The sequence below is a fragment of the Salminus brasiliensis genome, chromosome 8, assembly GCF_030463535.1.
Source record: "Salminus brasiliensis chromosome 8, fSalBra1.hap2, whole genome shotgun sequence".
NCBI lineage: Eukaryota > Metazoa > Chordata > Actinopteri > Characiformes > Bryconidae > Salminus > Salminus brasiliensis.
This window is the reverse complement of record NC_132885.1, coordinates 24562752-24587253: the sequence shown is the minus strand read 5'-3', so window position 1 is coordinate 24587253 and position 24502 is coordinate 24562752. Positions and strand designations below refer to the sequence as shown.

The 24502-nt window shown below is 42.2% G+C and overlaps 2 protein-coding genes across 14 annotated transcripts in view; one reads left to right on the top strand and one right to left on the bottom strand.

Annotated features, from left to right (window-relative positions):
- The window catches only part of caska (calcium/calmodulin-dependent serine protein kinase a), a 238213-nt gene extending 227029 nt beyond the window's left edge, over positions 1–11184 (top strand). For 9 of the 13 annotated variants that reach the window (XM_072686218.1, XM_072686216.1, XM_072686210.1 and 6 more), the window contains 5 exons: positions 5998–6078; positions 6778–6858; positions 6959–7161; positions 7361–7444; positions 8930–11184. In XM_072686218.1, coding sequence (XP_072542319.1) covers positions 5998–6078; positions 6778–6858; positions 6959–7161; positions 7361–7444; positions 8930–9106 — 626 coding nt within the window. In that variant the 3' untranslated portion in view covers positions 9107–11184. The remainder of the gene's footprint in view (positions 1–5997; positions 6079–6777; positions 6859–6958; positions 7162–7360; positions 7445–8929) is intronic. The other 4 variants (XM_072686219.1, XM_072686217.1, XM_072686214.1 and 1 more) reach the window with 1 other exon arrangement.
- Positions 11185–18190: 7006 nt separating this feature from the next.
- nyx (nyctalopin) lies at positions 18191–23288 on the bottom strand. The gene is made up of 2 exons (XM_072685197.1): positions 23060–23288; positions 18191–21003 (listed from the first exon to the last, which is right to left on the bottom strand). Exons 1-2 carry the CDS (start codon positions 23079–23081, stop codon positions 19601–19603), a joined length of 1425 nt encoding a protein of 474 aa, XP_072541298.1. The 5' UTR covers positions 23082–23288; the 3' UTR covers positions 18191–19600.
- Positions 23289–24502: the final 1214 nt, after the last annotated feature.

Genomic DNA, 24502 nt, shown 5'->3' with positions numbered 1-24502 from the left:
CCTCGCTTCCTGAAGTAGACATTGTGTCTAGCCTTGAAAGGCTTTCACTAGTGGACCGGGTACGTGTACATTTTAGGACGCAACAGGGTTTTGGAATCGGCCTGTCTTATACAACAGTGTGCTCGGTTCACAATATGTCACCTTCATGTACTGCAGTCTCATTGTTCAGCTATGGCACGAAAAAAACACTTTTCCATTCTGTGGCACATTTAAGGTAGAACATCAACATAGTGCAAATATGACACTCTCCTGGCGTAGACAGCTGTGTTGATTATAATGAGATCATTTGGTTTCGTCATTGACACTCACATCACTTGCTATTAGAACATGGTTCTATTGGTAATAGTCCTTTTCACCAAGCTTATTACACGTCATTTTAAACTTGACTTGACTCGGTTTGCTAGGTTGCAGCCTGAAATGTAATCTGAAATGTTACTTAAAGAGATCTGGTACTTATAGAAACCTCACAGCTGGTCACATTGTTGGGTCAGATCTAACTGTGTTGTAATTGGTTCCAACCGTCAAAACACTTGATTGCTAATATGATTGATAGTAACAGCTCCAACCGCATCACTTTCAGTTGTATGAATGTTCACATTTGAATCAGGTTGGCCAAGCTGCTCTGATTGTGTTGTGTCCAGCCTGTGTGGCTGAGGCCCAGTGGTCAGCCGCAGCGCACTGGACTCAGAGAGCGGTGTGGCCCCTCTGCCAGCAGTGCAGTGGAGCGCAGCTCAGCCATAATCCTCTCTGAGCCTAGCGTCCCACTTTACTGGATCTGATTAGCGCACACCCGGCCACAGAGGCAGCGAGCGAGTCTGCTCTGGGTATTATGCTTCCCTTTTCTCGGTCATTTAACAAATTCCTCTTTTGTTATTTAATTGCGTAAAGATGCTCATGTGGGGTACTTGTCTGGAACCACTGAGCTCTGAGTTGGCCCTGCTGCCCAGTACTGATGAGATGTCATCAGACATGGGCTATGCTAAGGATGGCCCTTTTACCATTTACTCTGGCATGTTTGTGGGCCAGCCTTTGAAGAACCGTATGCATTAAAACCCTCATCAGTACAGCTCAATAGTAAGACAGCTATTGGTCGCTGTGTGCAAAAATGTTGCATTCTACTTCACTCTGAAGATATGACCCCTGAATCCACCCACAAGTCCACCTGGCCTGAGATTCTCAACCTAAACACTCCTGACGTCCCAGTCAAAATGGGGGTTGCATTTGGTGAACTGCTAGCATACCCAGTGTTTCCTAGCAGTCTGGGACAAATCTGGTAGAAGAACCTTTGGGGGGTGAGGTGGGAGAACACTGTTTGAATATATGGATCTATGGATATATGGAACTCCAAAGCATCTACTTACTTATTCAGGTATTCAAATGTTGAAATGGAAATTGGATATTGCTAAAATGGGATAAAATGGAAATAGAATAGCAGAAATTGGATAAAATGGAAATTCAATATTGTTAAAATGGGAAGGAATGAAAATTGGATTTTGCTAAAATGGGATAAAATGGAAAATAACTGTCTAAAATGGGATACACTGGAAATTGGGTTTTCTGTAGGACTAAACAGGAATTAGTGAAATGGAAATGACAAAATAAAAATTACAATTTGGAAAAAAACAATAAGGGAAAATGGAGATATTTAATTTGATATTGTTAAAACTGAATAAATGGGACACCACATATTGTTCAAATCAGATATATTTCTACAGCCACTAATATAAAAGGCAGGAGGGGCCCAGGTATAGCATATGTGTGTGAAACACTGCATTCTACATCATTTATTAAATGTCTTCATGATTTTATGATGACCATACAAACATAGGGTCTTCTGTGGACAGCCACATTAAACAGCATATAGATCAGGACCACCGAATCCAACTTCCAAGTTAAATAGAGCATAAATGTTCATGTAAAAGAGCAAGTATTTCTAGTTGCGTATCACAGACTGACCCCAAAGAAGATGACTGCTAACTCCGGTTACACTCATATTCACTAGAATTACTAGAAATATGAAAACATTTAAGGTGTGTTTATCACTACTAGTGTTTGAAATAAATACTACATAATACACAAAAGAAAAAGATTCAGTGTAAATGCCATGTCGTTCAAAGCACATGTTTACCACATGGTTTCAAGTACAGGGCCAATCCTGCAGCCATTATCTCTGTCGTCATTCATATTGGTTTACATGGAATTATTATTATTATTGAAAAATGCTTCTAAATCTGCTTTATTTCAGTGCTGCTTGATTTCAGCTTTGTGTTTTCGCAGTTGGGTATAAGTAATGTTCACACAGCTCCATTAAGATAGATTTAACATTGTTGTTACTGCTCCTTCACTGTTAATGCATGCCGCTGCTTTATTGACAGTGCATTACTGTAAATGTCAGACGCATGCTGCATCATTCGTTTGGGTTGTTTTTTTTTTTATTATTTTATTTTTTATTCATTCTAAGCCTCTTTTGTCTGCTTTGCAACAGCTCCATCCACGGCACTCCCCTGCTGTGTGCCGTGCGGATGGCCAGCGATGTTAAAGTCTGCCATGCTGTTTCTGTATGTAAAGAGCAGTGCTGCATCAGAGCTTCGACTCTGTGCCATTGTTCTCTCTGTTGACTGATGTTGTTCTGTATCTGAACCATAACTCATTGACCCTCCCCTGTCCATTTTTCATGCTGTCTCCTTACCAATGGCCTCTGTGCATGTAAGTAATACGGAGTGACTTTGTCGCTGTGGTTTATTTTCTCTCTGCTGCTGCTTTCTCTCAGAGTTTCAGCTGTTGTGATGTTAACCTAGATTTCTGTGCGTGCTTATTAGCCACCTTGGTTTGTTTCTGTTGCGAGAGCAACAGAGAACAAAGCTCTGAAACCAGGGCCACTGAGCAGTTTCAATATGTATATAAGTGTGTGTGTGTGTTTGTGTTTTTTTGTGCCTGCTGCTTTATTTTGATGTGCTTGCCATTTTACATCCTGTAGCTGTTTAGTTCAGTCCATGAAGCCCTTGGCTTTCACATAGTTAAAGGGCCCATATCATGAAAAACCTACGTTTCCTAGCTTGCCTGCCAGCATTACTTAGTTAGTTAGTTAGTTACTATTCACTCCCCGGTTCATATGTAGAAACTGAACTGCAAAAACAACCCATTTTTAATTCATTGCATTGCTATTAACACACATTTCAGCCTGGTGTAACGAAAATACAGCAGTTATTTCTAATTTTACCTAATTCTAATTTCTACCCAATTTAGAAGGCCAATTACCCAATCCCTGTTCATGTGAACTTCTCCATCACTAGCAATGCCCTAACACTAGGAGGGTAAAGACCAGCACTTGCCTCCTCTGACAGTCAGCCCCCACTCCCTTTCGAACCACCCCTGATGCAGCATCACTAGGTAGCCAGCCTGCTCAGAGACAAGCACAGCTTCCCAGCTCCGACACAACAGCTAACAGAAGCCTATGCTGACCAACATCACAGTAGGAGTACCTTAGTCCACTGGAGCCTCCGATACTGGTAAAAGTTGACATAACCGTCTTGTAAACAGTGTAAACGTCCCACATGAAACTGTAAATGATCAAAGCAGACACTGGAAAAAAAAGTTGATGTTATAAATGTTTATTCTAGTTACATCAGCATTTGGCCACGCCTCTCATTATGTATTTTAATCAATGATTAGAAAGTGTGTCTGTGAGGCTTAGAGTCCAGCACAGCTTGGTGATTTCCCTATTCTAGCAACAGCTAAACACACTTGAAGAAGAACACTTAACTACCAATACTGTTACACATCAGGTACATCAGTAAACAGACACTCACGTTGGCTTGCATTGTGATGAGTAATGGGGGAAAGAGAGAGACCTCCCACCCATCTTGAGAGAACACACTTACGCTCTATTGAACTCCCTTGGACTTCCAGCCACAAATGGCTGTGACATCACCAGGGATCAAACTCATGATCTCCCAACAATAGCGCCAACACTTAGACAACTGCGCCACCCAAATCCCAGTGAGTCGTTACACCAGACTGCTTTTTCAATGAGGCTGGTTTAATTAGTGAGAAAGATTGGAAACGGTCACGGAAAATTCATGATGACCATATTTGGTACATAAATCTACAAAAATCCCAAAAGTAAATCATGCGCAAGACAAATTAAGGGTATGGGCCCTTTAAACATGAAATAAAGCTCCCAGCAAGCAACACGTCAAACTCCCTTAAACACCTCAAGCACACCGGCACGTGTTTCAGGTTATGTGAAAGACCAGCATGAATCATTCAAGGCATCTGTGCAGAGAGTAAGAGAAGAGTCTGCAGAGGATCTGCTTTCACACAGCAGCTACTCAGACGACCAGCTCCTATTACACACACACACACACACGAGTCAGCATCAGCACACAGCACTTACTTCTGCCTGCACATCTATCTGCTGCAGTCCTGCTCACGCTTAAATAGCCCTGCAGACACCTCACTGACATTAGGCACTTCCTTTTTACAGTAGACCTCTTTAAAAATCCATAAGGGTCTCTTTCCCTCTGCCCTTCAGTTCAGTCTTCTTTTTCTTCTTCATCTCACTGTTTTATCCTTGAATTTTACCCTAGCGACCATGTGTGTTTCCTCAGCAGGGTCTAATGTGTTTGCTTTGATTGCTCATGTTAGCATTACAGAGCAGGAAACCTTAAAGCACCTGAAGTGTGTGTCAGATAAGAGCAGGGCAGCATGAGACTGAGCAGATCTTTTAATAGAGCTGCTATATAGCTTGGCAGATATCACGGTTCCACAAATTTATAAGTGGCATGTTTTTCATATTTTTATTGTTTTAGTTGAATAAATAAAAAAAAACAGTTAAGAAATCATATCTGACAGTCATGTCAATCATGTCATGCAAAAGCACCATTTAACGAAAACCACAGTAATCTGTTTCAATATCATATAACATTAAATTAAAAGACTGAGATTATTGGTCAACTGAATTTTTAGCTCCTTAAAATCAGTACTCATATCATTTTTCATACCGGTTGAGCTCCCTAATTTTTAGAGCCCCCAGCGCTCTTTGCCACAGTCCCTCTGGTGCATGCTCAGCCATTACACCGAACCCTGCAGTACAGCAGTCTCTCTCAGCACATTTCCTCAGCAGTGCAGTGATAGATGAAGCCACTGTGACTCAGTTGGGGATCCAGTGTCACCCAGCTGCAGGATCAAAACACCAACCTTCCCTCTGCGTCCATTAGCCAGTCTTGCATTGCATAAGTACACAGGGGCAAGCATGTTGACCTTACTGCTCACACTCGGGCACAGAAATCTCAGGCATGAAAATAGGCTCCAGCTAGAGCTAGAGCTAAGTAGTTCAACAAAACTTGATTTTGCACTTTTCTCAATTCTCCAAATGTATTAAGCCAGTCAAGGACTGCTAGCTTACAAGCAGTGGAAGCTTATTATCAGGCAAAAACCTTGACATAATGTGAATCTGGCAGTTGTGCTTTACATTGTGTCAAAATTTCAACGGAAATGCTTGAGATAAAAAACTTTTACACCGATATCTGTTGAAAAGGTTTTTTTTTACCTTCTCCTGTAATGTTGACATTTTTAGATTCAAACTCATATTCAGAATTTATCTGTATAGCACTTTTCACAGTGAATGTCATCACAAAGCAGCCCCACAAAAATCCATATCTTCGTCAGAAATAAGCAAGCCAAGGGCAGCAACGGCAAGAAATAAATCCCGCAAAGCAAGCCGAAGCAGCCTAGAGTGGGAGAGGGGAACCCACCCCTCTTTTAACTCTCCATGCATCATGTTCAAGAAATGCCCTGAAGCCCTGTAGGAGCTTGTGTTGGAGCTGGTGATTCACTAAACTGTGCAGGACGATAGACTTCCATAAGTTTCCTTAAATGGCAGGTTTGCTGTCAGCATGTAGGAGAGTACTTTAGTGTATTAATGTGGGAAAAGGAGAGTTCATCATGTCTCTTCAACCAACTCCTTAAACCTTCTCCTGCACTTTTTCCTCTCAGTGTTTGATCAACTAGATCTCGTCACGTATGAAGAGGTAGTGAAGTTGCCAGCTTTCAAGAGGAAAACGCTAGTGTTATTAGGTACGTATGATACCGTATATCTGACACCAAGTATAGCACTGTGCAGAGTCAGAAGATAAACAATGAGAAACCAAGTCAAATCAAACTGCTGAAGCTGCTGATGTTCTTAAAACAATAGACCGACCACCTCAATAGTCCAGATCTTCACGCCACTGAATGTGTTTGGCATTAGTTGGATGGTGAGAAGCTCCTGTACTTCCTGCAGAGTAGTATTTTCAATATAATAGCACTCTCTGGAGCAGATAAACATGAACCTATTGGCACCATGCCTAATACCTATGGGCTAGAGGGGTCTAAAGCCTCCAGGATTGAGCTGTGGAGCAGTGGAACTGTGATGGTGCATCTGTCCAATACTTTTGGGATGAGTTGGGGTGTTGATCATCCAACATCCTGATCTCACTAAAGCTCTTGTTGCTGAATGCAATCAAATCCTCACAGCAATGTTCCACAATCTAGTAGTCCCAAGACAGTAGAGATAGTTACTCCAACAGCAGCAGGATGACGTCTTTTTTTAAATACCCTTGATTTTTGAAGAAACAACAAATGAGCAGATGTCCCAATACTTTTGTCAATAGGGTGTAAATGAAGGATGCTCTCTGACTTTGCACACTGCTGTCTGCCTTCGTCTAACTGTCTGTTTTTCATGATTGCCTGGATCAGGCTGTTACAGCTTTTGTATTTGCTCTTCATCATCTGTAGGAGCTCACGGTGTTGGCAGGAGACACATCAAGAACACGCTCATCACTAAACACCCCGACAGATTTGCTTACCCCATTCCACGTAAGGCACTGGATCTTACTTAGACCCAACCCTGTGTTTTGGCTCGTTCTTACATGTTTGACCATTTCACCGAATGTTGACATATGTGCAAAAATTGCAGACACAACCAGACCTCCGAAAAAAGATGAGGAGAACGGCAAGAACTATTACTTTGTATCCCACGACCAAATGATGCAGGACATCGCCAACAACGATTACCTGGAGTACGGCAGCCACGAGGACGCCATGTACGGCACCCGGCTGGAGACGATACGCAAAATCCACGAGCAGGGCCTGATATCCATACTGGATGTGGAGCCACAGGTGATTTTACCACAGCGTCCCTGCATCTGCAGACCACTGCAGTCTTTCATACTACACTGCACAGTGTTCTGGCCTCATAAGGCTGCCTTTGAAACTTCAGCCAGACTATGTAGCCAAGATGTCTGTGGTTTAATGATTCAGTACAAGACGAGCCTTGTTTTGTGTGTGTGTGTGTGCGTCTGTGTGGGATCATTTGCAGGCTCTGAAAGTTTTGCGGACAGCAGAATTTGCTCCTTATGTGGTTTTCATTGCTGCTCCAACCATCACCCCAGGCATGAACGAGGTGAGATACAACATCTCTCTTTCTTTCTCTGTCTCTCTCTCTCTTTCTCTCTCGCTTCAGACAGAAGCACATATTTAATGTAAAAAAAAAAGTGGTACTTTTTCTTCATGTTCATCAGCTCCAGCTCCGGCCTTCTTTTGTTCAGTTCAGTTTGTGGCTCCTCGTTTTGCATGAGTTGTGTTCATTGGCTTGCGTCTTGATTTCTTTTGCATTCCTTTCCACTGCGCTCAGCTTCCCAGGTGGTGCAGGAAGCTGCCTGTAAGTATGATAGGAAGTGGACCTGCGTCCAATGTAGTTCTCCTGAAATTCCACCTCACACCCGACCCTGAGGCAGTCTGAGACAATCCTAGGATCCCACATGTAAAGAAAACCTCAGGCAACTTGATCCCCATGTATTTCCCAATAACTCCACTGCAGTGGACCCCCGCTATACCCCGCTATACATTCTGCTTCATATAGTTTCACAATTTTATACAGTCTTCTCCATCTCTTCATCATCCACGGTCATGAGGTTCTCATCAGCATCTCTGTTGTCTCATGCTTTTGTTAAATACAAATTTATATAGGTAGGTTCTGGATTACAATAAGAAACACCTTCTGACTAAGGATGGTTTTACGTTGCTTGGACAGCTAAATGAGACAGCATGTCAGCTTTTGCGACATTCTGCATTTATGTGTAGCCACACAGTGGTGACGAATCTCAATTTCTGAACACAATTTTACTCATGTTCAATTCCCACCCAATAGCTAGACCCCCTCATATCATACAATGCTTTCAGCACTGGGAGGAGTGGCTCAAAGCCTTATAAAGCCATGAAGCCAGCCAACCGCATCTTCTCAAACTGCTGCTAACGCAGCGTCACTGGTCAGCTGAACACTAAGTGCGCTTGCTCAGCAAGTGTTAACTCTGTTTCAATCGCGCTCAGGCACGGTACAAGTGATTAAATATGCTAACACCCAGTGAGGGAGTGAGGCCAGTCGTGCTGTCTGGGACTCCCAGCCACAGATGGCTGTGGCATCACCCAAAGCGGCGATTTCCCAAAGATAGAGCCAACGCTTAGAAGCCTCTGCCACTCTGAATTTCTGCCTGGGCAGGGAATCAAACCCCACTCTACTGTGTGTGGAGCGGTGAAATACTGTTATACTCTCTGCCCCATACATTGAAAATATTTGAAAAATGTTCAAATATTTTAAAAATATTTTATTATGTTATACAGCTTTCTCAGTAATTTCCGAACCATCTACACCTTTATTTTTTATATTTACCTGAGATCATTCATCTGATCATGCAAACTTTGGCTTCAGTTTTTTGTTTTGAAGGACACAGGGGTTCTTTGTGAGGTTATAGAAAAAGCTGTATATGCACGCTGTACAGGCTTAGACCTTTTTTATGTGTGCTCCCCTCAAGGCCTTTCTCTTTCTCTTCTAGTGCCCCTGCCTGCACTCTATTCCAGCTTCGCTCACTCTGTATTTCTCACCCTGCAGGATGAGTCACTCCAGCGGCTGCAGAAAGAGTCGGAGATCCTCCAGAAGACCTACGCCCATTACTTTGACCTGACCATCATCAACAACGAGATAGACGAGACAATCCGGCACCTGGAGGAGGCCATAGACCTGGTGTGCACCACAGCCCAGTGGGTGCCTGTGTCCTGGGTCTACTAGAACACCCCTTAAACTGTCCCACAGACTACCCCCTTCTTCCCAATGACCCCAGTCTCTCTGCCATGCGTCTCTGCAAAAAAAAAAGACAAGAAAAGAAAAAGAACATCATTCCCAGGGCGAGAAAAACACCGCCTCCAGTTTCTCAGCAACCTCAGTGTACATGACCTGCAGTCGATCCAATCTCGGCCCCCCATAGACGTAATGTTGTATTAAAAAAAAAAAAAACTAAAGAAAAATTCCTGAATATTGTAATGTCCTTATAGATAGGGTGCAACATTTTGTAGACTTTTCATTTAAAGAGACAGTATCTTAAGCACTGTTTTTTTTCTCCTCCCCTCATCTACATGGTTTCTGCTCTACAAATGCTGCTGCTCATTCTCGTACCACTCAGAGTAAAAGTATATGGGTGATTTTTCAATTTTACATCCCCAGGTTATAAATTAATGTTAGATAAACTTAATTATACAGTAAACAGCTTAGCTATAAACACATTATTTATTGCATCAGTACATAAAATTATGCACCTAAAACATTTTTATATTTTAGGCAGCAGCACAATATTACAGTGCTACTTGGTCTTGTCCACAAAATCAAACTATAAAACTTTTTTGTTCCAAGAAAATAATCAAAAGTGACCAATTAATCAAAAATCATAGTGTTTTTATAACAAATTAAAAAGACAATTTATTATTTATGTTTACTATTATTTATGTTTACTACCCAAAGTTTGCATTTAAACTATGTATTATCATCATTACCACAACAGCCCGTTCATTACAGAGGTAATAACCACTTGTTTATGCCGTAGCCGTGGAAAGAAAGACTGACAGGGCAGCACATGTCAGCCTTGAGAGAGAAGTGACATGATAATCTGGAAATGCCTGATCATGGAGTACATTTATTCAGTGACATTAGCTTTTCTAACTTTATGACTTTATAACTTTCGTTTATAACTTTATAAATAACGTTTCTGATTCTCCATTATTTACGAATTAGAAAGTACAGAGAAATGCAAACTCTCTAAAACTGATTTCACTGTTTTTCTCAGTCAGCATGGCTGTAATACAGTAAGTGAACCTTTTGGAAAGACCTGGATTTCTATGTTACTTGTGTATATATAGCTTGTCTGTAACCATCCTTTGCTCTTTACTTTAAAGCATGTAAACACTGTTTTGACATAATGAAAACATGATAATTGCAAAATTAATTTTTCAAAAGTTAAGAGGGTGAAAAGAGACTCCCAATTGAAGAATCACCCATACACACTGCAGCAGCGCCTTAAGCAAGTCATCCTCTGTCCATCATTAGCCTCTATGCTTTCTCTAGGTCAACCATTACACAGCATCTTGTTCTTATTTCCCTTCGTGTCAGTGCAGTGCTGTAGACTGTGTATCATCTAAGCACCCTCAGACCAATCGTCCAGATACTGTCTCTCTAAAGAAGGTACATCACTGTTTTTAGATCTGACGTCTCATGCACGCGAACATCTCAGCATCCAGAGGCTTTTACATGCTGTCAGTGTTACCAGTGTCAGACCGCTGTTATCCACAGCAGAGGACATTCCATTCATCTGGACTGACGCTCTCTGACCACGGCTATCCCGAGGAGAGCAGAAGAAAAGAAGAAGAAGAAGAAAAAAAAGACCTATGCACATCCTTTGGGCACATTGGGACATTTTGGGCAACTTTCTAAACCACGTCTTTTTAAGTGAGGTGTGTCAGGTGGTCTCAGTTTCAGTTGTAGTAAGATTAAAGGGGGGGGGGGGTATGTTCTGGTTTTGCCGTTTCAGAAGCCTGTTAATGTCAGAAAGTGTTAATGTTTTAACCGTCGAATCAAGAGGAGGAAAAGGAGGTGATTTTTATTCCGTGTGTAAGCGTTCCAGATAAGGGTGCACTCAACATTTTGCAAAATGAACTGTTGCAAAAAAAAGCACCAGGTTTCGTGCATCTGCCTGATTCTGATTCTGTACATGAGGAACTGTTTACTCTCAGACTGCCCTGTGTAAATTCCTCTGCTGACGGCTGAGCGGCTCTTCAGTACGAACAGTTTTTTAAATATATTTCCTTTTCTGTGGTGAACTCCAGTGTCGTCTGCTCTGTGCTTGCTGCTGCACTGCCTGCCTCTGCTCTTATGCTGGGCTGTGTGTGTGTGTGTGTTGGCAAAGGGGGGGAGGATGGAAAGATTTCTCCTCTGTGCCTCCTTTCTGTGTTTTTTCTTCTCCTGCAGCTGTGGTAGGTCACATCCTGCCTGCCTGTCTGTCTGAGCCTGACTGCTAGTGGGAGAAATGCCCAGGTGAGAGAGGAGGATAGAGAGAGAAAGAGAGAGAGACAGTGTGTGTGTGTGTGTGTATGAGAAAGAGAGCAGAAGAGAGTGTAAGAAGAAGAGAGAAAGTGTGAGAGTGATAGGAGACTGTGTAAGAAAAGACAGAGTGAGCGTGTAAGAGAGAGAAGAGTGAGAGAGTACAGAAAGATGGGCGAGAAAAGACAGAAAGACAGGATGAAAAAAGGAGTCAGAGAGAGAGAGGGGGAGACGAAGCAAGAGAGGAAGGTGTGTAAGAGAGAGAGACAGAGTGATAGTGTGTGAGAGAGGAGAGATCAGAAGAGTGTATAAGAGAGAAAGAGAGATCGAAAACAGAAGAGAGGAGGGAGTGAGAGAGACAGAGTGAGAGTGTTAGAGAGAAGACAGAGCGAGAGAGGAGAGAGAGACAGCGTGAGAGAGAGACAAAAAAACAGAAGATAGGAGAGAGAGACAGCGAGACTGTGTGTGAGAGAGTAGACGGCAAGAGCGGAGAGTGTGTGAGAGACAGAGTGAGAGAGGAGAGAGAAAGACTGAGTGAGAGAAGAGTTTGTGTTTAAGGAAGAGATAACAGAGGAGAGTGAGAGAGGGAGATAAGAGACAGAAAGGTGAGAGAGGAGAGTGACAGAAGAGACAGTGTGAAAGGAAAGAGAGAGGAGAAAGAATGCATTAGAGCAAGGTGTAAATATGCATTTTATCACTTGTTTTTGTGTGTGTGCACTGTACATGTGTGTAGCCTCTGTATGCCTGTCAGCTTTCTCACACACACACACATACACACACACACCGGCTACATACACAGTCAGGTGCTGGCAGTTCAGACACTACAGACCAAAGGTTCAGAAGAAAGCAGGTGAAAATGTCAGTCTCTCAACAGCCAGCATGTTTATCAACCTCAGGTTTCCTGAATTACTACACCCCAGAATTCACAGTGAAATAAACTGCTGGTCAATCAGCAGCATCTGAGTGTGAGAAGTAACTACATGGGGAGCTGGCAGGTAGAGTAATGTAATTTTACTACAGGACGTCTGTAAAACTTATGACAGATTCGCATGGCATAACAAATGTCGGCAAGAATTACTGAGATGAGAGAAAAACAGGCTGATAACCAGTCTTATAACCCACTCATAATAATAACAATGACATTCTAGGTTGAAAATGAGCAGCTACACGTTCATATCACACATGTAGGCTATAAGCTATGCTAGCCAGGACTAGCTCTTGTGCTTCAGATCGTCTTGCTGCATAACTCAACTGGGCTTGAGCTCTAGAATTCATCAACAGAATTCATGGTTCTGTCAAGTATGGCGAAGTTGTCCAGGCCAGCATCCGCACAATATGACTACCACCACCATGTTTTACAATGAGTGCTGCATTGGATTTACGCACATTTTTTCACATTTTTAATTAAAAAGCTTTTCAATTTTTGCATTATTCCAACTGGTTTAGGAGCTCATCAAAGCCTTTACGCTCTTCCTAAGTAGCAGTGTTTTTTTTACCTTGCAGCTCTCTAACGGATGCTGCATGGATGCTGCTTTTGCTCAGTCTCTATCTAAGGGTGGAATCACGAATGCTGAGCATATGAGGTGAACAAGGCCTCCAGCTCCTTATGTGTTTGTCTGGGTTCTTGGGTGTTTCTGGATGAGCCGCTGCTGCACTCTTGGAGGAATTTTAGTTGGCCAGATGTTTTTGGGAAGATTCACAACTGTTCAAAGGTTTCTGCATTTGTAGACCAGGACTCACTGTGGTTCACTGAGGTTCTAGAGCCTTAGAAATGGTTTCTTAACTCTGATCCATTTTTAATGTTTCCACCCCATCTCTTTTTGATCGTGCTTTAATGTGAACTTCTGGTCTATTTCACATTGCTGGAAACAACCTACTGAAGTGACTAGAAGTGGCTAGTTTAATTGATTCCAGTTATCATCAACATCCAGTCTTGCTGTTTCATTAACTCCTCAGTTTTAAAAGAACATTCACTGGGTCCACATTTTTATTCCTCACTCTTATAACCACATTTACTACATGGACAAAAGTACTGGGACACCTGCTCATTCATTTCATTTCTTCTGAGTTCAAGGGTATTACACAAAAGATCACATCCTGCTTTTGTTGGAGTAACTCTCTCTCTTTGGAGTATCTCTACTGTCCAGGGAAGACTTTCTACTACAATTTGAAACATTCTGCCTTTCTACTGTGAGGTCAGGATGTTGGATGATCATCTCCCCACCTCACCCCCAATCTCCTCTACCCATCCCAGAAGTACTGTAGTAGATCAGAAGTAGATTAGTAGATTAGAATCTTTGGCCCATCTTCAGCTTTGTGATAGCCAAGATGGGCGTGAATCCTCTCAGTATGTCAGTATGCTTAGCACTAGATTATTTACTGTAAAAACACTGTAACCTTGTAACACTGCTGATTTGTATAAACAAAAGTGAGGACAGGGCGATTCTCAGGATTTGGTGCCCTTTGGGTCCCTAAGACCTATGGTTAATATTATTAATTAGAAAACTCACTAAAATGTAACCAACTCACATCACATCACATCATGTGATGCTAAAGAAAAATGAAAAATAAATATTTATATGAAATAAATACATACATATGCACTTAAATATTAGCATTTTGGAATCACATTGGAGCATGTTAAGTTTATTAACATTATAATTAACATCTTTTACTAAATGTTTTTTTTTCTAAATTTATGTATCATTTTACTAAAATTGCAGCATATTTAAATGTCCCTCAGTCCTGTAACGTTCCTGTAACAATCCTGTAACGTTCTCCCCCTGTTAAAATAATGGTTTGATCATGCTGACTTCGTTTAAAGGAAGTGACATTATTAAAGTCTCTATGACTACATAGGTAAATAAAGGTAAGACCATGTTCAGATCCCTACTTAAAATCTTCTGATGTGAAAACAACAGTGTTTGCTAGCATAAAAAGTCATTAGCCAGTTTAGAACAGAATCTTCAACCCCTACTGGTGATGTTTTTTAGTCAACTACAGTGGAGTCAGGGGGCTACAGCAGATCAAGTCAAGGAACACTGTGTTCAGTCATTGGTACAGGGGATGTGACATGGTTCCCTGGAGGTGGGTGGCTGCTGTTACTGAGAATACTTTAGCTATCTTAGAATAGGACACAGTAGAGAACAGGACATCCTTTCTAATGAATGCATTCAGCTACTTTAAGTTGCAGCCATTGCTGAATACAGATGGGTCAGGCGTGGGTAAGAAGAGTGTAAAGCCCCCCAGCGTTGAGCTGTGGAGTAGTGGAGCAGTGGAACTGTGTTCTCTAGAATGATGGATGGTGCTCCATCCAGTAGTTCTGGAATGGGTAGGGGAGACTGTGGATGAGATGGGGAGGTGATCATCCAACATCCTGAGCTCACAGTATAAAGTCTTCCCTGGACAGTAGTGACGTAGTAGTGTAGCTACAAGCAGCAGCTTCACATAATTTTCCCATCTTACTAATGAGTGTGATATGATTGTTGGTGGTTTTCCTGGGATTTTCAACACAGCTCAGTCTCTGAGCTTTACTCAGAATGGAGCAATAAAGAAAAAACATCCAGCGAGCGGCAATTCTCCAGACGGAAACGCTTCGTTAATGAGCTGGCAGAAAAGCTACATTCCCTCAGATAACCACTCTGCACAACTGTGGTGAGCAAAAAAGAATCTCTGAATGCCCAACACGTCAAACGTTTAGCTGTAGTCGACCTATTAGATCCAATTCTTTCAGCCAAGAACAGAAAGCTGAGGCTGCAGAGGGCCAAGGCCCACCAACACTGGAAAAACATAGCTTGGTCCGCTAAATCTTGATATCTGCTGAGGCACACAGGTGGTACGGTCAGAATTTGATGCCAACAGCCCGAAACTATGTACCCGACCTGCCTTGTGTCAACAGTCCAGGCTGGTGGAGGTGGTGTAATGGCGTGTGGTATGTCTTTATTGCACATTTTGGGCTGGTTAATATCAAACAATCATCAGCTGAATGCCACGTCTTATTTGAGTACTGTTGCTGTCACAAAGCAAAAGTCATCCCAAACTGGTTTCATGAGCCTGAGAACGAGTTCAGTGTTCTTCGGTACCCTTTTTAGTCTCTGGATCTGAATCCAATACAGCGCCTTTGGAATGTGACAGAATGGGAGATTGGCAGCATAAACATCTGCATGAACGGTGGGAGTTCATCACCTCAACATGGACCAGAACCCCAAAATAATGTTCTCAGCATCTTGTGGAATCGATGCCATGAAGAACTGAGGCAGTTCTGAGAGTAAAATGATTATCAGTATAGTGTCAGGTAAGTGTATGTAATGGTTTTGGTTTTTGTCACATCATAATTACAGGAAACAGGCTTTTTTGGCAGCGTAGTTTCATATGTGGACATTCTGATGCCTTTCCCTTGCTTACGTGCTATAACAGAAATAGAGAGGGGGAAATAATGAACAAATGGAGCACATTTACAGTAGACAGGCATAAACCAGCTCAGACTGTTTTAATAGGAACCTGCATCTGGTTAGCTGATGGATTAGTTGATCCCTGATTAACCGATGGATTAATTGAACGGTAAAAATTGAAAAAGTCGGTCATCCAAGAACAGCGTTACCCATGAAGTCTTTTATCTAAATCAGACCGAAACTTCTTGGAACAGAAGCGCTGCAGTGCAACTCAGCAGGCGCTTCCAGACCAGCGTGTGACCCGTGTATTAATTCGAGGCCTCATTCCAGGTTTAGCAGCACCGATCAGCTGATTAATTCACATTCACAATGTCACAGTGCCACCGGGCTTACACCAGGAACACTAGCTTTATTGAGGATAACACTCAAAATGCATCCGTATTAAAACACACAGTAGTCCTGCTGTAGCAAGTTGCGGACCTCCATGACAAGTCCAGTTATACCAAAAAGATGTCTGTTTAAAACATAAATCAATCAATCAACCGTCTAAGCAGCTGTCATGTTGAATATCCACAGTAACCACTCATACGTCTATGCAACTGTGCGTTGGTGGATTATGCTGTTTAGATGGAGCTCGGTGAGACAATGCTTGGAGGATAACAAAACCCTTTGTCGGAGGCGTCTGTCTAAATACATTAAGTATACATACTGCACTGTACAGCAGATATGATCATAGAAGCAAAAGGCAATGATGAAGTCATTCCATTTGGTTAGGATACAGAGCAGCTTAGGGGGCCGAGTGCAGCTAAGCCTTGCGTTAAAAGAAGATTAATGCATTTATTAAAACTAGAAACGTCTACATTCACCCAGCTGAAAGAATCATACGAGAGGCAAGCATGAAATGCCATCTGTTAAAATGACAGCGACAGGATTCAGCTTGACGAAACATTACCTGCTCATGGATGACATCAAATTATGCAACAAAGCAAAGCAAGGAGCACGGTCCACTGTAGCTGCTGAGGTACAGGGCCACTGAACTAAATGAGACCATGTTAATCAGTGGCATAACTAGTAGAACTGGGGCCCATGGTTTGGGGTAGGGGTGGGATGCAGTTACCAGGTATCCCAACAGCTTAATTGGGCCCATCATCTGGATAACAAACACAACTGCACACCAGTAAACTTTCATAAAGACTGCTGAACATGCCTCACCTGCTAGCCTCCATCTTTACTACACACGGCCCTGACGCCTGTTCTTCCACCTTATCTTTATTTACTTACAATTATTCATAAGGCAACTCTTTTCAGATACATCCTAATGTATTTATTGTGCATATTTTACTAAAGGGGCTTTTTAGACTACTCGTTGCTCTGAGGCACAATTTTTTATTAATGAATTAATAATGTCAGTATTATTATTTTTATATTAGTAATATTACTGTCACACATGCATGAAATATCATTACGGCATATATGTGAGTTATATGTGAATTACAGCTACAACTCATAGTTATATTTGGCTATTTCTTATTTTGCCAGCTTGTGTTATCAATACCCTTTGAACTAGCTAGCTTACATGAAGCCCATGCTAACGGGGTCTGAGGGCTTTGCTAGTTTAATGAATGCCTTTTCTTCAGTGGTCTAACCTGTATTTATGGTAGGTTATGCGGTTAGAAATGGCCTTAACTAAAACTAATAGCTCTGAACTATCATTACCTTCACTGCTGCGTTGCTGACTTTCTTTTAAATACTTATGAAAGTGCGGTACTCTGTGCTGAAAACTAAAAACTACAAACGGAAAGCGTTAGCGCCTCAAGCCTTTGGAAAGGTCGCTGGGGCATTATGGGAAATGTAGTTCGTGTAGGTGTGCTCAACAAATAAAAGATAAAATTTACTTTTTACCGCCGTGATTTTGTTAGTGGGGCACAGCAACATCGGGGTCAAATGACACCCCTGTTCTATCATGTCTATAACTGAAATAATGTTGTCCTTTTTTTTTTAGTTAAAGATAAAAAATAAATAAAATATTTCAAATAATATCAAATAATGTGTTTTGGAAATATATATGGTGCCTATATGAACACATCTACACTAAATATCACCGCTTAATATGGCATCAAATCTAACATTTAGGTTAAGGCAGTGGCATGCCTTGAAAACAGCATTTTGTTTGATACATTTTTGTTTGCACCAGCTCCCATATGACCCTAGTTAAGCCACTGATGTTCATATAGTGTTTATAGTAAAAGTCCATTTCTACATTAATGTAGTCATACAGAGTCATACTGTCACAGAGTTAAATATGGTATTCCAGTTTATTTACTGAATTTAACACTGGAAAAACAAACAAAAAAAATATGTGTAAGGTGCCATGCATGCATGTTTTTTATATCATCATTATTATTATTATTAAACAAAGAAACAGTTAGTACTGTATGCTTTATGTGCAGAAGTGTACACCAATCAGCCATAACTTTAACACCACCTGCCTAATATTGAATAGGTCTCCTTGTGCTGCCACAACAGAGCTGACCAATCAAGGCATGGACTCCACAAGACCTCTGAAGGTGTCCTGTGCAGCAGATCCTTTAAGTCTTGTAAGTTGTGAATGAGGTGCAGCATCAATGGATCACATCGATAAGCCTTAGGTGCCCATGATCCTGTTGCTGGTTCACTGGTCGTCCTAGGTACTGATATACCAGGAAAGCCCCACAAGACCTGTCTGATGTTTTGGAGCTGTTCTGACCCAGTGGTCTAGTCGTTACAGTCTGGTCCTTGTCAGAGTGGCTCGAATCCTTGCTGGCTGTCCATTTCTTTTGCTTTCAACACATCGCCTTCAAGAACTGACTGTTCACTTGCTGCCTAATATATCCACCGCTGGAGAGATGCCACTGTAGATAATCAATGTTTTTCACTTCACCTGTCAGTGGTGCTAATGTTATGGCTGATCGGTGTATATCTGTAGAGGATGGTGCCCAATTTTTCAAAGACTGTATGAACTGTATATCATTGGTGCTGGAACAAAACCGTGTCCATCTCCATTGTTGTCACTTTCCAGTTGTGGACATCATTTAAAACTGCCAACTGCCCTTTATTTCATGACCTATTGACCTAGAAAAATGGTCCAGAATTTATTAAAATTAAATCATATTACACTTCATTAACATTGAAAGTTAATGTTTTGTTGTTGTTGTTTTTTGCTTCTCCTCTAAAGTTAGAGGAGAAACTTACAGTTTGCTCTGACATACTATAAATATTAATATTGCATTTATTTGTGGTGTAACACTAACTGTACCTTCTAGTTTACTAGCAGCACAATAAGAGTCCAGCTAACTGGTCAAAATCCTGTCGGAATAAGTGCCCCCAAAGCTCAGAATGCATTTTACTAGAATGCCCGTGTTCTGTATTAGCTACTAAACAGCATTTTCAAATCTCCATGGCAAAACGTTATCACTCTATGTAGTTTATATAAACTAGCAGGTAAAGATACTATGTGATGATCACTTTTAACAAGCTAACCAAATACCCAGAATACACAGAAACCAGTCATACACCCATGTCTGTGTTCACTGGTGGAGAAGCCTGTTTTCTTTCCACAACGTAGAAGACCAGTTTCTCTAACAGTATCACGCTGTCTGGGAAACTCTTCTCCAGAACCGTGCCGGCTGGCATTTCCTTCACTTGTCGAGATGTGCAAAGCTCCCCTTCAGAAACCCTGGAACTGTCTTCTGCACAGCCTTAAGTCCGAACATTTCCTCTTCCAAGCTAAAAAGCTCAACTGTCTCTTCCCCCATGTGTCAGGCTTTCATGAGGCATTAATGAGGCTGAATAGAGAGGCTCTGTGAACTTGATGGAGGAACAGACATGCTAACAACAGTGGCAGGATTTGACCAGTGCTGGACAGCTTGTGAGCCGCAGACACCTGGCCCTCTGCCGGCTCCAGCAGAGTGCCATTCCTCGGCCCCTCAGTAGAATTCCCCATCTCCTCCCTCAGCTCCTGGTGCAGGAGTTTGGAGATCAGGCTGTTGAACTTGTTCTCAGTGGTGGAGTAGTCCGGGATAGCCGTGGTCAGGTTGAGCTCGGCCGGGTCCACGCAAGTGCCATTCAGATGAGCGTAGGTGACCTCACTCAGGTCAATGCCAGCAACTGAAGAAGGGGAGGCGCAGGGGATGTCCCTCACAAGCTTATAACTCTCCATCCACTCCTTCAACCACTGCAGCTCACAGTTACACTCCCAGGGATTGCGGAACAAGTAGAGGCGACCAATGAAGTAGATGGGCTGGAAGACGGAGAAAGGCAGCGTCGTCAGGTTGTTGCTGTTGAGGTGCAGCGTCATCAGGCTGGTCAAATTCTCAAAGGCGCCCACCTCGATGAAGGACAAGCGGTTGCGGTCCAAGTAGAGCACCTCCAGCTCCACCAGGTCACCGAACCAGCTTTTAGAGATGTTGGTCAGCAAGTTGCCCCCCAGATTCAACATCTTTAGACGGCTGAGACCCTTGAAAGATTGCGTTGGCAGCTCGAAGAGCAGATTGTCATTCAGGTAAAAGTTCTCCAGTCGACGGAGGTCCTTAAAGGCCTCATCGTGGATGACACTGATGCGGTTCTCTTGCAGGTTGAGGTACTTGAGGTTGCTCAGACCCAGCAGAGAGTTGTAGGCCACCGCTTCAATCTTGTTGCGCTCCAAGTAAACATGTGTCAGGTTCTCCATTCCTCGTATGGCAACCGGAACACGGCGGAAATTGTTCTGGAAGCAGAGCAGCTCCTTCAGGGATATCTGCTCCAGGAAGATGCGGTCGGGCAGGCTGAAGAGGTGGCAGTCGGAAAGGTCCAGGCGCACCAGACGCTTCAGCGAGGTGAAGGTGCGTGTGTGGAGATAGCAGATGTACTCGTTATGGGCCATCTTGAGCTCCAGCAGGTTGGGGAGCCCTTTGAAAGCTCCCGGTGTGATGAAGGAGATGTTGTTGTGGTCTAGGGAGAGTGACTTGAGTGAGGGCAGCGTACCGAAGGCTCGCTCAGCCAAGAACTTTAGGCTGTTCTTATCCAGGTTAATGGAGGAGGCCTCACACGGGAACTCGCTCGGAAGCTCAGCAATGTTGGAGCGGTCACACAGCACGGTGCAGCTTTTCTCCTGAGTGCACGTGCAGCTTGGGGGGCAGGAGCGGGTGCAGGCCCACAAAGCCACACTGTGCGGCAGCATCAGGAAACACACTGCGGGAAAGGCAAAAAAAGCTCTGAGTTCTCTCAGTTATCTCAGGGACCTCTAGATAGTCTACATCTTTTGCCTCATGTCTTTGTGTAAGTTGGGTTATTGCAAACATATGGACTGGTAGGGTAGAGTAGGGTTGGTGTGGCGCAAGAGATAACACCACTACCGGCCAGTAAGCTACCACACCACGTGGGAGACTGGGGGTCGATTCAAATAGTTGACTGTGTTGCGCTACACCAATAAGAGTCCTTGGGCAAGACTCCTAACACTACGTTGGCCCACCTCTGTAATACAAGTAACCTTATAAGTCGCTCTGGATAAGAGCGTCAGCTAAATGTCGGAAATGTAAATGACTGTCTGGCTGTCTGGGAGTCCTTGAGGATCAGTCTGTAAGACTGCTGAACATGAGTCAAACTATTAAAGATTGCTGTTGGTTCCTAGTGGTTTTGTAATGGTGTCTAATGGATGGTAATGGTATTTGTGAATGCGGGTTGGGTTCATATCACAGCATAATGGATTAAAAGTTGGCCTATAATCCTTTGTTAGTCCCAAAGGGGGAAATTCAGAGCAAAGAGATAGCAAGACACAAATAATTGCACATTGACTCTTCGTTGCGCATGGGGAACAATATTGCATAATGTAATGGTACAGAATATGTTCTACAGAAAACTACTAGTGGTCTTTAGAGGTAACTATTAGGCCAATTTATATTGTATTCCAAGTCATTTAGAAGCATGTGTATTGGTCAATGCATCGTCACATTTTGACACAGTGTCAAGAATAATTGCCAGATTGAAATTATGACAAAGAGTGGAAAACTGCAGCCACTATTTTGTACAGTATATTATTAGTGGGGATCCAAATGTCCTACAGGACAACTTCTAGTGGTCTCTAGAGGTAACTATTAAGCCAATTCACATTAGGAACAAAACCATCACATTAATATTAAAGAAAGCAAAATATTTGTATGCCATTTATGTACAATTGCCTTCAGCTTCAGATGTTTGGAATGAGATCTGTCTAATGCGTAAATGATTGAGAACACTTTTTATTGATAGGAATGAGTTCGCTGAGGCTCCCTGACCTAAATGTTTTTTTGTCTTTTCCCTGCTGACCCAAATTCATTCATTAGCAAAAGTGTTTCTGTGTGTGTTGGAGTTGGGAAAACGCTAAAATGTAAAAAAGCCAGAGTACCTAAGGACACCAGTGTTAGAGTTAAAAGAGCCCTGAATTGTCTTACTAAACAGCTGTTTGCTTTTCACCAAAATTGGTTCTCTGATGACCGGACCAGAGACAGATCAAATGCACGGTCCTTTCAGTTATTGCTTATTGCGCAAAGTAGGAGTTCTAAAAACAAGTACTCTGAATAATTGAACTGATTAATCCAAGTCAAAAACATGGTATAAAGCAATGCTGAGTAAAGTCCTAGCAGTTACCATCTCAAGGTACATTATGCATCTGGTAGCAGCTCAAGTTCGAGTTGAAGGTGTATTTGTCACATACACTGTGAAAAGCTTAGACAGGGAAATGCTTTAATAACTGTCTGCTCACATAAAGAAAACTGGAATCTAAGAATCAACAATTGGCTGCAAAAATGAAGGTCAGCGTTGTATTCAAACATTTCAAATGCACCACGTCTTGAGGAATGTCCGAAGGACAAGAATCATGCCGGTTGGAAGTAGAAATGACTACTAGTCAGATTAGGTTGCCTTCTCTTTGACAAGCAAGAGGAAGATTAAAGGAGTGAGGGAGAGGACAAGCAGGAGCATGAGGAGTAACTGACAGTAGGACATGATAATATAACAAGGACAGGTAGGGGGTTATCTTCCGAGTTCTTGCAGATGTGCTCTCCGAATGAAAATTACTGCAGTGAATCAGAATGGCCAGATTGGAGCTCTCAAACTAGCTAGAAACTGTGATTCACCTGCACTGTGTAATTTGATAAATGCTTTAAGTGCGTCTTTGGAACAGAACGTGATGTACAATTTCAGGTTCGGTTGAACATCCAAGACTGTTCAAAAGCTTAATATTATGGAGCAGTAGATTGACAGTTCTTACCAGCTATAACAGTGAAAAACATCGCTGGTCCTTTTCACCTGTGGCATGTCAGGGTAAAACATCTGAAATGAAAAATGAGTCTGTCATGAGCACAGAAATTATAATATAGGTATATCGTCAATGCCACACAAAAACCTCCGAAATAGTTATTTTACAGGAGAAGGAAAAAGGCTTCTTAACTTTCAATGGAAGTCAATGTAAAAATACTTGATTCCAAGTCATTTTAGAGCATTTCTATTGGCCTATTCATTGTGAAATGTTGATACAATGTACAGAACAGCTGTCAGACTAAATTATCCCAAAAAGTGGAAAATGACAAAAAAAAATTATATTTCAATGACATTATGGTAAAATACTGTACAATACATTTCTGTGAAGAGTATTTCAAAATGACAGAATACCATTTCATCACTCCGCTTTCTTGACATTAACGTTTCTAATAACTTAAACACATCAACAACAACAAAAAATACACAATCATTTACTACAAATTGGCTGCAAAAGTTTGCATACCTGCTGATCAACCTCAATACATATCCACCTAAAGTGCAATGCAGTAAAAACACATCCATGAGTCCACACCGTGTGTCACCAAGTGAATATCTGAATGGATTTAAAGGTCCTATCCCTGAGAGGGTGTGTGTGTGTGTGCACCCACTAAGCAGCACTCCACCCTTTCCAAAAGCCATCACTTAATGGCAGAAAAATCCTCTAGATGGTGGTGGGATTACAGCTGGGGTAAAACAGTGCTCAGAGATCAGCAGTGGCTGTCTGGGCGTCCGAGTGGTGCGTACAGATTACAACCAGCAATCTTCTTACATCAGCTAGCAGACGGTGGATATGGGGTGCCACAGCAGCAAACTTTTCAGGAAACCTTAACATCTGCCGGGGGCGCATTAATGCCTTCATTAAAGACGTTACCACCACCCTGCTCTGTGTCCTCATGCCTTGTGGTGTTCGGATCAGTGGTTTAGTGATATGGACACTAAGAGGGATTGAAATCCAGCAGTCTGCTGAAAAGGTCTGATATACTGCACCTATACTGCCATTTCCCACTGCCTTAGAAATTGTGTGTATATATATATGTATATATATATATATATATATGTATATATATATAGTTATAATGATGAACCTATCATATTACAAACTGTGGGCCAAGCAAAAGGGTAAGCTGCTGTGTCCAGACGAAATGACTATAATCATGTCAAGCCATAATAACCAGTGTAGTTAAGTGATGTCCACTGCTCAGGCCACACAGTCATCCTCATATGAAGCAGCTTGCTTGTGTACAGCGATTGGCGTGTAATGATTTCCAGTTTGAAAGCGCATCAATATGCCCCAGAGTCATTTGACTCATCTTTCATGAATACTGTGGTCAGTGATCAAAACGAGTCTGGGTTTATCTCATCAGAGTAAAGTGGACAGGGCAGGGGAGGGGCC